General features: G+C 35.0%; 2 protein-coding genes across 2 annotated transcripts; both read right to left on the reverse strand.

Annotated features, from left to right (window-relative positions):
* Nucleotides 4,089–8,463, reverse strand: LOC109715541 (40S ribosomal protein S18). The gene is made up of 4 exons (XM_020240607.1): nt 8,302–8,463; nt 8,025–8,185; nt 7,440–7,628; nt 4,089–4,475 (listed from the first exon to the last, which is right to left on the reverse strand). Exons 1-4 carry the CDS (start codon nt 8,302–8,304, stop codon nt 4,370–4,372), a joined length of 459 nt encoding a protein of 152 aa, XP_020096196.1. The 5' UTR covers nt 8,305–8,463; the 3' UTR covers nt 4,089–4,369.
* On the reverse strand, nt 9,173–13,409 carry LOC109715539 (cysteine synthase). Its single transcript, XM_020240606.1, has 11 exons — nt 13,251–13,409; nt 12,879–12,932; nt 12,645–12,754; nt 12,461–12,518; nt 11,621–11,884; nt 11,096–11,233; nt 10,893–10,944; nt 10,137–10,216; nt 9,968–10,027; nt 9,780–9,860; nt 9,173–9,516 (listed from the first exon to the last, which is right to left on the reverse strand). The coding sequence occupies exons 2-11, from the start codon at nt 12,918–12,920 to the stop codon at nt 9,424–9,426; spliced, it is 978 nt and encodes a 325-aa protein (XP_020096195.1). The 5' UTR covers nt 12,921–12,932; nt 13,251–13,409; the 3' UTR covers nt 9,173–9,423.

Raw genomic sequence — 14,489 nt, forward strand, 5'->3', positions numbered from 1 at the left:
ACTCTCTAAGAGACTGTGTGGTTCAAGATTTGTAATATTTTGAAAATAAATTTTATTATATATTTAGATTATCAATTTTGTTACTAACTTGTCAATCCAGTTAAATTGGCAGATGTTAAGAACTAATATTTTCTTATTAATAAACTGTTAATAATTTCCACCAAACATGGAAATGTGAACATCTCATAATCGATGGTAATCTATTATCCTTCCTACAGTCTTGAATTGAATGATAATAAAAATTTATTTTTAATAAAAAATATGAAGAACTGTTGAAATATTATAAATTTTGAATCAAACGGGACTTATTGTAGCGTCAAGATCTAAACAAGTAGAGTCAGTGTGAAACCTCCCTACATACAAACAAACAAACAAGGTGCAACCTTTTAATAAAAGAATACTATTTCTAGAGCAAATTCTCTGGGAAGAATGAAAGGACACATCTTTAAGTGGCTATTTTGTCCACCAACATCTTTATGTACCAATGGGTGTTGTTGTTGGATTCCAACAACTTCCTCACTCCTCACATTTCTCCTTATTTCCACACTCATGGGTGAAGTATCACAGTGCACTAGTGGCTAAATTAAGAAGAGAGAGAGAGAGAGAGAGAGAGAGAGAGAGGTGAGAGAGAGGTGACATGAAAGTGGTCCCTTTTAGTGGATAAATGCTGTGTTAGTGGCCACCATGGAATATATTTGTACATAATATTCTTAGACACTGTTTTCGGAGAGAGTATTCTTAGACACATTTTAGTTTGGGAATTTATCTTTGACAAATAACCCCCCAAAAAAAGTTCGCATTATTCCATTATCCTTATTATCCAAAACGTTAATATGTTAGGAATAGTTCAAAAATAAATGTAACACCTCTACTGACATGTACGGTTAAGTCTGAATCATAATGTATTACCTAATTTAATATCCTCATTTGAACGGAATATCGTATCGTATGGTGAAAATAAACTTGTCATAAGAGTTTTTATGTTATTTTGAATCTAATTGCAAGATTGTTTTTTTTTTTCTGCATTCAATTCGAATTTTTAGATACTTTAGATATTATGATTTTGGAAGATAGGAGTAAACAGTATTCTTTGCTGATTGGATTATATTTAGTCGTTAAACACAAGATTTGATTGGGATTACAACTAAAATTATGTTAATTAATTGTCATTGTTGTGTTCCAACATAAAACATCATTATTAAGGGGAGTGAGATTTGAAGCAAGCCATATTAATTACTCCGAATGAAACAATAATGGAAAATGAAATAAGTGAAAATTAATGTACAGGGACATCTTATGCAAATAGACGTTTGAATTTTCAATTTTAGCAATTACACATGCTAAAATTTATCAAATAATTTAATATAAGCCTCTCTCTATAAATGAATTTACTAATTACACAACCATTTTGATAAGATGTCGCGCACATGATCTTACAAGACTTTAAAATATAAAGAATTCTATTTTTTATTTTCTAATTTTAATAATTAAGCATAATGATCAAATAGTAGGCATAACCATACTTTAATTCTTTTCTTTTTTTTTAAGAGATAGATAGCACGCTATCCGCTTTGTTTATTTCATTTAGAAATAAACTTAGCTAAAAATGTGAATCAATTAGAATTTGAACTTAGGTCTCGGGTACCAACCACAAGTCTTTTGCCACTTGCTCTAGGGACGGTCGGTAATTATACTTTAATTCAATCACCTTTATTTATATGTTAGAATACAAAAAAAATATTTTATTTTTTAAGGCTTTTTAACACTATATACAATACGAATGATGAAATTTAGTATCTGCTCGTCAAAATTAAAAGTTTAAACGACTGCTTATAAAAAGGACTAAAGTTCAAAATATCTTTACACATTTTTCCCATAAAATAATAATGAAATCTAAGTAAGCATCAGCATGCATGTATCAGCAAGATGCGCATCTACGTCATATGCTCGCTAAAGTACTTTGGTGGTAGAAGATGACACCACTAGTACAACTAGTGTTCCAAGGTGACGTACCAATCTCAGCCTACCAATCTCGAAAAATTTTAGAATGCAACGAGCATATTAGTGACGTGACGTAACAAATCAATCAAATATCTTTTTTTAGAAATATATGTTTCATCATAATTATAAAAAAATATTTTTATTATACTTTTGTTTGAAAAAAAAAATGTGATTGGCTTATTATTGATGACGTGGTGTAAGTGTGACAGTGTAGAATTCCTCACCAATCTCACCCTACTAGCATAGCTGTTTGGTATTCTGGGTCTTGGATCCAGAGATTGGGGATTCGATGCATTGTTATTTTGTGTTGGGATCTGATACCCATTGCAGTGTTTCGAGGTGACTTACCATCTCGCTCTATTAAAATAGCTAGTTTAAAATAGCTAGTTTTTTAATCTGAGTTGCAGGTCAAGAGGTTGGAAATTCGAATCTCACGCTCTTATTTAAATTAGATTATTTTAGGCTTTTTTTTTTTTGGAAATATATGACTTGTTTAAGAAGGATTTTTTATTTTTCATAAAATCTTTGCATAAAAATAGTGTAGGAAGGATTGTAGGTAGGGTGGCTTGCAATTCTTACATTCAAAAAATTTGTCTAGCAACTAAAAACGTAAACTTAGAAATAAATTTTTATGCCTTCAACATTTTTTACTTTAAATAAGTTGTCATCCATCAATTGGTTAGAGTGTATTATTACAAACTAATTGATCACGACGATAAAAAAAATTTCATCAATACATTGAAATATATGAAATTATGTTTTTTTTTTAAAAAAGGAAAAACGGCAACAATGCCTAAAAAGTAAAGTAGAATTTTCAATTTTATCGCACAAAAAATTAAATATAATATAGTCACTCGTACATTTGTTTTTCTTTTTTTTTTTTACCCTTTATTCCCTGGTTCTTAGTAAAGTGTCAAAATCACGCGACACGTTTTCAATGACAAGTTGAGATTAGCTGTGACTTGGACATTCCACTACAACTAGATACATGGTGGATTGGATAACAAATGCCAAATTGGTCTCTCTCAAACTAAACTACAAAAATTATTGCACATAGTTATTAGTGCAGCAGCCAAAAAAAAAAAAAAAAAAAAAAAAAAAAAAAAAAAAAATATCTGATCAGAGCATCCAGCCCAATTTTGATAGCCCATAATTGAACAAAACAGAGTTGAAACGAAGCATATAAAAATATCTTTACGTATAAATAGTGGGGTTGTAGACATTGTAACTGATTCATCATGATAATGCACAATGTTATATAATGTGCAAAATACACTTACGTGGTGAGATTCGGTCTGAAATTTTCAACCAAAGAGAATGCGAGCCAGGTCAGGCTTTCTTGTTCTTTTCAGTGACAAGGGACCCGATACTAATCATTCTGGACAAATCTAACAGCGGTCAGATAGAAAAGCAGTTCGCTAGTTGCGCATATACCGGTTGAATCGCGCCTAACATTGTTAGGCGGCTGTCAATAACAAAGGGGCACTGAGTTCCGGCTACCAGATCTGCATCAAACATCAGCAAAAGCTAGTACAAAGTACAACAGTGGGTTAAATGGAGGGAGCAGTTGGTTATTTGGACTCGATGGCGCGGCTCAAATGGTCTGCACTAACAAGTGTGTAACTCGGGGCATGTTGTGAGCACTCAATGTTTGGCAAACTATTGGTATTCTCAAGATAACACAAACACAACCTGGAAAACTCATTTAGGCTTCGGCGTTCCTTGACTTTCTACAAGTTTGTGTCCAGTTATGACAAAGCAGTTCATCCAGCAATCATTCGGGGAAAAAAAGAAAAGGAAAGAAAAGAGAGTTTGCAAGAGCAACAAATAAAATACAACAATGAAGGACCATTCGAGCAACTCGATCATTACTTGGAAAAACCATCATTAGTAGAGAAATAGCGAGAATCGGATTACTAAGATGCGCAAGGAATAACCGAATGAAGCATCATTATGAAGAAGTGCGGCAAAACACCAAACTCCAAATCCACAAGCAAAAGTTGATGCAACCACTAAAGCCTTTTGGAAATAAAAGAGTGGACATGGATCCTTCCTGCTACTATTTCAAAATAAAATAATACGAGAGCTGATTGACAATATAGAAAAATCAAATCACAAACCAAATTCAACCTTGGTTCATACAAATCGCATAAAGACCATGTAAATCTTACGCTCGAATACCAACACGTAACAATTAAAAAGCACATTAAGATATTAAAGTTTCACAAGCTACAAAAATTTTACCTAAAACCAAAGATAATCCACCAAAAACACCTAAGGCAAATGACAAAATGTCTCTCTTAATGACCTCAACAAAGTTGAAAGCTAATACACCATAACAGGAAAGAGAAGAGGGAGGATGCTAAACTTATCGCTTCTTTGAGACACCAACAGTCTTTCCCCTACGGCCAGTGGTCTTTGTGTGCTGCCCACGGACTCGGAGACCCCAGTAGTGGCGCAGACCTCGGTGGTTCCTGTGGCAGACCCATTAACAGATAAATAACATGCTTGTAAATAATCAAAAGACATAATTATGTAAGAAACGACCAAAGATAACAGCATTGTTTAACATCAAGTGAAGTGCTTAAGAACAGTAATAATCAGATAACTTAAGATGGCAGCATTGTTTAACATGTAAGTTCAGTTCTTAAGAACAGTAGTGATCAGACAAACTTGAGATGCATATTTCATATTCAAGAAAACAACGCGAGCTTCACAACGTGCAGAATGCTCCACTTCTTGACCAGGGATAACCAAGCCCCAACTCATCCGGCACCAAGTAAATTTATTTATGTGATCAAGAATATAAACAAGGGAGCACCGAACAATGTAATGGCAATAAGAACTTCGAGCAGGAGAGACAAAGGAATCTTCTAACCATAGGAGCAAGGTTTTAAGTGCTCGTCGACACGAGCCGTATCCACCGTGCTGTACCGTGCCAATAAGATACCGGCACGATACAGACCCCGTGTCGATGGCATAGCTCAAAACCCTCTATTCTTTAAATTAGTAAGTAATTTCTTCAATAAAGTAAAAAAGATGTGATAAAAAGCCATAATAAATAGTTAGAATATTTTGTTGCTAAAAAAAAATAAATATTTCATACTATTATGTGTCGGCACACAAAAATTTTTCTGACTGGCACGCATCGGCACGGCTCGGCACGCACTGTGCCGTACCGTGCCGGCAAGTTTCCGGCACAACCCCGTACCACGGCACTTAAATCCTTGCATAGGAGTGTACTAGGACTCAACAAAAGGTTCCTAAAGTTTACTGGTTTACAGTGGTTCTGAATGAATGAATCAAAGATATTCAAGATATATAGGGGAAAGATCTGCAAAATCAATCCATGATAAACAGCATTAAATGTTACTCCCCTCCAACTTCATGTTTAGCACTACTTGGAGAATTTAATAAACCATGACTTACATGCCTTCTACCATACATGACAATCTCATTCGATAAGAACTACTGAAATTGTATAATCTCTAATCTCAAATAAAAAAGGAGCATCAATCTCAGTAGCAAGTCATTTGTCAGATTGTCATAAACCTGAGAAAGCTTAAAGCCCTAAACAAACACATCATATTTGACATACCACTGCAGTACAAATTGGTCAATTATAAAGATGTCCGTGGACCGGGTCGGGTCTGGGTAATTAATATACTGTACCCATACCCTAAAAAGAAATGGTTACAAAAAAATATATATACCCTACCCATTTAACTTCGGGTCGGGTCCGGGTCTGGGTACTAAAGTTACTAATATACCCATCGGGTCTATTTGAGCGGGTCTGGGTAGTGACTATCCGTATACTACCCGTTCAAAACCGGATATGGATCGGGTCTAATTCGGATACGGATATCCGTATAAATATATTTTTTTATAAACTTTATTAAATAGTCAATAAACAAACTATATTGTTGACAATGAAATATTGTTGGCGGAAATGAAATGAAAAAAAAGAGTAGAAAACAGAGAGTAAAAAAATTAGAAAAAAGTAATGAGTAAAAGAGACGGCTAGGGTTTCATTAGGATGAAAATAAATAGTGACTCATCATCTATAAGTTATATTAAAATTGATCCTTCAACTTCAAAAGTTTATTTTTTTTATTTACTATCGGATATTTCATCGGGTCCGGGTCCGGGTCCGGGTCCGGATTTGAAAACTATTCCGGACCCTACCCATTTAAAAGTTAGGTTCAGGTCGGGTCCAAATCGGGTATGGGTATAAAATATCCGGACCCATAACCGAAATTTTAATGGATAATTTTTTTTCCGTATACTATTCATTTTTTATCAGGTCCGGTTCGGGTCCGGGTAGGGTCCAGATCGGGTATGGGATATCGGATATTTTGGACACCTTTAGTCAATTAAGTATTCTATGTTCAATTTTCCAATTTGGCCAAACTTGCCTTTATGTTTAATTAATTGAATTTGATCATGTAGCACCTTGAATTGATCTAATTAGATAATTGGATAAAAAAACTGTTTTTTGATTAACATTTCTCTTTTCTTCAGGGATTTTAGACTAATTTTCATGCAAACTTTTCAATTAATCAGAAAGATCTTGAATGAGGCGAGAATCCAAATAAGTAGCATTGACAACTAGTTGTTACAGATAAGATTTTGAATAATACCAATCACCGGAGGGTTGCTCGAGTGCTTAAAACTCAGTACTAACCAATAAATCATAATAAAATGTTACACTATGGGCCTATAGCCTAAAAACAACTTCTCTCGTACTTAGTCATGTGTTCATTCTCTGCCAATGGCTATATACTTTGAACTTTCTATTTCTTCTTCCTATCCTCCTACTTTGTTTTATGTAGTAGCATTGCTAACATCAGATATACGTCAAGTTTTTCAGCCATTCAAATTAAATATCACAAAGGTGTTGATTGTCAAAAGAATAGTGGATGTTAAATTGTCCAGATACAGTAATAGATATAATCAACAAATAAAATGAATGATACTTATTTAACTTTGGTGAATCTATTGCATGGATCACTCAACATCGCAATGAACACAAGTCTCCAAATAATGAGAGGTTAGGTACACTCCCAGAAAGACCGATATGACAAATTCTGCCTCCGTTTCTCCCACCTCTTCAATAAACACATGTTTGCTCAATAGCCTCATACCTAAGTCAATTGAAACTTATAAGCTTATACTCACCCCTAAAAGTAAGGTGCATTAAAGCCCCTTGAGTTTCCTATCCACAAAAGCTATGCACATGTAGAAGCACAAAATGAATATATATCTACAAATCAGGTTTTGGAGAAGTAGATCTGCGTGCTCCTTAATTTTCATGGTAATTCATGACATACAACAATGTGTAAATGCAAGCATGGAAATGCGCAAACCAACCACATGCAACAACAAGAAGAGCATATAGTTAAAAACGATGAGTTATGAATGTGTTAAGAATCACAAACCTAATCTTCTTCAAGCGCTCCAAATCATCCCTCAGCTTCATGTCCAAAGCATTGGACACCACCTGAGAGTACCTACCATCCTTGTAGTCCTTCTTCCTGTTCAGGAACCAATCCGGGATCTTGAACTGGCGCGGGTTCGCAACAATCGTCATGAGATTCTCAAGCTCAGCAGCCGAAATCTCACCAGCCCTACATCAGTAATTAAAAGAAAGGCTAAAAACGTAAGGGGACACCCTCAGCAATAGGCCACTTCGAAACAAGCCTTCAAACATCATTTTTTTCATTAACATTCCCCAAAAATTTGAATTTTTTTCCTTAATTTGAGTTATTTCTCTAGATTGAATTACGAATTTGTTAAAATTATCAACTCCTTTAGCTATAACATATCAGTAGTTAGCTTGTATCGAAATCTAGGGTTGATCAGCTGAAAATGCATTCAAAACAGTTTAATTTAACATAATCACTTATGAATGAAGCAAAATCCCTAATCAAATTGATAGAAACAACTTAAATCAGATACAGGGGTTTTGCACAACGAACTACGAAACAAATCAAGGATTAGGGTTTCATGAGATCGAAGCGAACCTCTTGTTCATGTCCACGTCGGCCTTCTTGCAGACGATGTTGGCGAAGCGGCGCCCGATACCCTTGATGGAGGTGAGCGCGAACATGATCTTCTGCTTCCCATCCACGTTCGTGTTGAGAACACGAAGAATGTGTTGGAAATCCTCGTTCGCGATCAGAGACTGCACCAAAGAACATCAAAAACATCGAATTAAACAACGCTGAAAACAAGAGAAATTGAATCGATTCGACCGCGTAGATCGGATCAAGGATTAAGTATTAAGGATTGAGAACCAACCATGGCGGAAGCTAGGGTTTCGCCTCTCGAGCTCCTCGGCCGCGATCGCTTCTCCGATCTCTCGAGTTCGAAGCGGGGGAGTTTTGAGGCGAAAATCCACGGAGGGGTTTATATACGAGCGCCGACGAAAAGAAACCCTAGAGTGGGAGGAGGAGGCGTTCGTAACATACTCGAATCTTAAAGGAGTACAAAACGATCGGACGGCTGAGGTTCCTCCACGGTGCACTGGGCTAATTAGCCCATAAGGCCATAATTACATAAATGGGCCTCTCATATATATATGGGTTGCTTAATTACTTCATTAGTACCCTAAAGTTTCCTAATTCATGAGTTCACAAATTTTTTGAGCCTTACCACAAATCCCTCAACAAATTTGTGAGAACTTGTATGCAAAACAAGTGATTGGAAAACTCTTTGTAGAAAAGGTCGATTTTCTAGAAACTTGCTAAAACCTCAAAGGATTATCCAGCCTAATTTGTTAATATAATGGCTAAAAGCAATATTTTTTATTGGAAAGTCCAAAATTTTTAAAAGCGCTTTCAAATTTGTCACCTGCATGCAAAAATAATAAAATAAAACCACAGGGTACTGACTTGATACAAAAATAAAACCACATGGTACTAACTTGATATAAAAATAAAACCACAGAGTATTAACTTGATACACTTTAAACGACACAGTACTAAAGTGAGAAAATGCGAAACCACATAGTACTAACTTGATACACTTTAAACCACATGATACTAAAGTGAAAAAGTGCGAAACCACATGAAGGTATTTGAAGTTTCCCCTAATTAAAACTCGTACATGTTTATGAGAGAAAAGGCCAACACTTTTTTTTGAATTGGAAACATAGGGTGACAAGAGAACAAAATCAAAAAGAGAACAAATTAAAACAACATGAGTAATTACACAGAGTAAAATGAGCAAACATACTAAATAACAGAAAGCTCTGCATTGTGCTATTAATTCCACATGCTTAAGATAGCTTCGATTACATCCCACAAGTACACATACTGGCATGAGTTCAATTATCAACCAAACAGACAATGCAGACGAGAGAAGAGACCATCAACATCAACACTAAGCATTTATTGCGACAATTTGACAACAGTTATCATCTCAAGGCTCAAAGACCATGCTCTCGGCTTCCTTCTTGATAGACTGGAAGAGCACCGACGAAAGGTAACGCTCGCCAAAGCTCGGGAAAACAACCTACAACAGCGTAAAGAAATTCATTTAACTCGTAGGTGGATGCAGAAGACGAAGAAAAGGAGAAAGCGTGGTTAGTAGGGTCAATGAGCAATTGCAGCTATAATAACTATTACTTCGTGCGTGTTTCTTTGGGAAATATCTATTACCTTGCTCATAAGTCAATGGGGTTGAGTGCAGTTTTGAATTTTCAAGGGTAAAATGTGAATATGATCAACAAAATTAATCAACAAGATTGACGTAGTTAACAAAGCCAGGCAACTTACAACAATAAGTTTTCCCTCATTCTCTGGTCTCTTTGCAATCCTAATAGCAGCAGCAGCTGCTGCTCCAGATGATATTCCGACCTGCAGAATGTTTTACAATCAGCAGAAGAGGATCGACATGCTTGAATACGAACAGATGAAGGAGGCTATAGCAACACAGCCATGAGTAAAATGATCAAAACACTCACCAACAACCCTTCTTTCAGAGCAAGAGATTTCGCAGTTTCAATAGATTCCTCACTCGAAACCTGGCAAATCACACACAGAAGGTCATAAAGAAGAAGAACAGAAGCTCCTAATATATCCAAGAATGTTATTCTTCGATTAAGCTATGTACTGCTCAAGATTTAGACAAACCTGGATAACTTCATCGATAAGATTGACATCCAGAACACCAGGAATAAAACCAGCTCCTATTCCTTGGATCTTATGAGGACCTGGATATAAGAAGCAGATAAAAGTTTCTTCATATTTATAGTCAACAACAAGCAACGCTTTTTGAGAAAATGGGACATACACTAATGAGACTATAGCACCAAAATTGAAAGTTTTAGTTTCAACCAGGGTTAGTCTGAAATATTTTGGCTTCAACTAGAATGGGGCAATAAAGAAGGCTTAGCATGAGAACATCAGCCTAAATTGACTTATATAACCTATATAGGGTTCAATTTTGATTCACCGAGATCATTTTAACTATTCCATCATACTCTGAACTCTTTGACAGATAGTAAAATGAAAGTGAATATGTCCTTCACAGAAGTAGCATAATATACGTTCTATTATGTGAATTCCAATTAATTGCATTTGTATCGATCTTTTTGAATTGGAGAATTTTGACCAAAATGACCAAATCTGAAACTTTAGAGGTCTGGAAATCAAGAACTAGCATTCTCAAACTGATACAAGAATGCTTCTAGAATGCAAGTACCAAACAACAAACTAAAGAAAATGAATGTGAGGAGATGGAGAAGCCTTCAAGCCAAAATCCAGCTCCAGCCACTGATTATAAAGTCATGAGCTCATGGGAATGACTGAGAGACTTCGCTTGGTATGCCTAAGTAGCAACAATATAGACCAAGAGATTTGCAATAAACTAGAGATGGAACAACTCACCAGGTTTTCCTCCAGATAAAATTGCACTTTCAGTTGGCTCAACACCGTACAGCTTAGTGAAAGAAAATAAAAACCAAAAAAATTGTCAGTTCATGTTGTGCTTAAGTTAAGAATCCAAGATAACCTTTTCTAAGTTGATCCAAAAAGAAATTCTACATGAAGTAACTAATGATGATTCAGTAGCTCTGGAAATTCAAACTAACCTTGATCTCAGGATTCTTTTCTTTGAGATATCTTCCGGCTCCAGTGATCGTGCCGCCAGTTCCAATACCAGAAACAAGGCCGTCAATTTTGTGCCCCGTGCCTTCCCAAATTTCAGGTCCAGTTGTCTCATAATGTATCTGCAAACAAACTAATTGTAAGGTATCTACAACAAAGAAATGAATTTTGTAGAAATCTATAATAAATGTATAGCCCTGAAAACATAAAACTTTGGGTCTAAATTGCATACATATCTTATGATCAGGTTTTACCACATAACAAAAATCTGAATTTTCCTACAGGAACTTTAGAAACTTTCTTACAGATGCATCAATGTTAAAAAGTGCACCTCTTTTGAAAATTCTAGTTCTAAACCAATTTCTCCCCATGAATTGAGTGAGTTGAAAACTTAAGATAAGGGATTTTGTAACTGCAGATTTGAGGGGCATACAAAAACTCAGATTTTAAAAGGTGTATATGTAATTAGACCATTTTAGAAGAATATACACACATATGTAAAATTATACCTTAGGGTTAGCAGGATTTTCAAACTGCTGAAGAATATAAGAGTTGGGTGTCTTCGCTGCGAGCTCTTCTGCTTTATGAACAGAACCTTTCATGCCCAAGGTGGGATCAGTGAGGACGAGCTCAGCGCCGAAAGCCTTAAGTATGGTCCTCCTCTCGAGGCTCATGGAGGCCGGCATGGTAAGAATAAGCCTGTAGCCCTTTGCAGCCGCTATGAAGGCCAGTCCTATGCCGGTGTTACCGCTCGTGGGTTCAATCAGCACACTCTGTCAATAAAAGGCATTCATAATTGAGACAGATCAGCCGAAATTCTACGAAAAAAAAAAACCATCCTACTGATGCATCAGATATACATTTTTTTAATAAAATAACTAAGTAATTTGATTAAGTAAAACGACAGTATTTACTCATTTTGTTGTAATCTAGCTACCCGCAATAAGCTTTTAATTTGAAAAGTAAGATATGGGAAAGCAAAAACTACATAATATGAACTCACACCCAACACAACCACTACCCAGAACACCAGCGTTCAACCCGAAGCCATGCAAACTAACATTGAAAGGGAAAAACAAAGGAGATAAAAAAAACAAATATTCTCAACCAAACTAATTGTCGATTAATTATGCTTGCTATCAACTTCTTTACATGAAAACGAGATGGATACAACACCAATAATAGCAAAAGGATTAGTCATGAATTGCAAAGACGCATCAATAAGTTTGTAAGCAATTCTAGCGCAGTGTAAGAAGGAGAAATGGAAAACTAGGAACAATTTCATATTTTTATATATGTTTTTGAATACATCTAATTATATTAATTGATTCATATACGAGATTACCGACCTTCCCAGGTTCGATCAATCCCTTCTCCTCTGCATCAGTAATCATACTATACCCAATCCTGTAAATTTAAAATTTATCATCAACCATCATACTCCAACTAAGTGCAAAAAACAAAAGCAAAAACAAATTAAGTTTCTACACAAATTGGGAATTTTGCGATTCTCACAAAACTTATATGAATTACCTATCTTTAACACTGGAACAGGGCTCCATCATCTCCAGCTTAGCCGCAACACGCCCGACACATCCCGCAGTAACATTATTGAGATACACCAATGGGGTTTTACCAATCAACTGAATACAAAATCACAATCAAACAACACAATCAATAAATCAAACAACAAAAGCATAACAAGGAACAAAGTTTCAAATACAAAAGCAACAAAAATTAACAAAATAAATATATATTGAAGCTTACTTCAGTAACATCCTTGGCGATTGTTGTACCCACTTCACCCATTTCTCAAACCAACTGCAACAAAAGTTATCATCAAAGCTAAATCTAGGGCATGAAAACAAATTTGGGGGAAAAAAAAAGGGTAATCAAAGTGTCCAAATACGAACAAGTTTAAGAATCCAATCCTCTGAACAAACAATCGGATTGGTTCTGATATTAATCGAACAAAATAACAAGCTTTTGGTGGTGATATTTTTTAAAATCTGAGCTCAAATTACATCCTAAAACATCCAAAACAACGAAGAACAAATATAACCTCAAATTATACCAAAAAATTCACAAAAAATGGCAAAATTTTCCGCTTAAATCGAAGGGAGGGGCTTCGGATTTTACCGATTTTGAGAAGAGGATGAGGTTGCGGTGGGAGGAGGCGCTTGTGTTAAACCTTTTCAACGTACTGCGGCTTTTGAAACCCCGAGATGCCGCTTTTTTATAGAAGCACTTTTTCTTTCCAATTAATCGCCGAGGAGACTCCGCCCCGAGTCGTTCGACGACGCGACAAAACCGTCACTGAAAATATCGCCTCTACCCTGTCCCGTTAAACCTATTGCATGAACCGTAGACCGGTTTGTTAAAAATTAAAAAAAAGGTTAATTTCATTAGGTCCCTGCAAATACAGAAAATGATTAATATATATCTCTATAAAGTTCAACTTTCATATATTATTTCTTCAAAATTTTTAATATTTTTAAATATATTTTTCTGATTTGTTATCCTTAGAGAATCATTTATATTTTCAGTTTTGCTATCACAAATATATGTTCCTTCAAAAATCATAATAGTATAATATAAAAGAGATAAAAATATCAAACTAATCAGGATTAAGTATTTAATCTATGGTTAACTAAAATTTTCTAACGAATTCTAACGATATATATATATATATATATATATATATATATATATATATATAAGGAATTTAATGTGGAAATAATATTTACAATTATTTTATTTTGTGTTACTACCAATCCGATAAATACTTTCATTAGTCCATAAAATATATAATAAAATATAACTTTCACATACTATTTTTATGTGCATGATCCAATGTAGTCCAATAATATCACCTTCACATAAAATTGTATTGTTAATATTTGATAAATATATATCTTAAAAATTATAAATTTTTGAAAATATAATTTACTACGAATAAAAAAATTATCTTTTTTTACGTTGTAGATTTTTTTTATTTTACTTGCCATCTGAATAAATAACAAGATTCCAAACTCGTGAATTATTTTTTAAGTTTATGATCTTCTTTTTAAGTATCATAAACACAATTTTTGGGGGGGTCTAGTTAATTGTGGCTTTTACAAGCATGTGGTTCATGGATGACGTGGTACGCCTGGTCCAGGAAAATTTGGCCCCGATAGCTTTAGTCATCGTTGCTGAGCTGTCGCGAGATAATTGGAAGATAATGGTGGGTCCACGTGAGCGCACAATCATAGATTCATAATGCGCTTATTTTTTACTATATTATGCTATTTGTACTCTCTATTTTCTCCACGGCACCTGCTTTGGTGATTAATGATTATCTCGGTTAGAATAGTAATGGATAAATTGTACTCTTAG

Source organism: Ananas comosus, linkage group 9 (assembly GCF_001540865.1).
Source record: "Ananas comosus cultivar F153 linkage group 9, ASM154086v1, whole genome shotgun sequence".
Lineage (NCBI taxonomy): Eukaryota > Viridiplantae > Streptophyta > Magnoliopsida > Poales > Bromeliaceae > Ananas > Ananas comosus.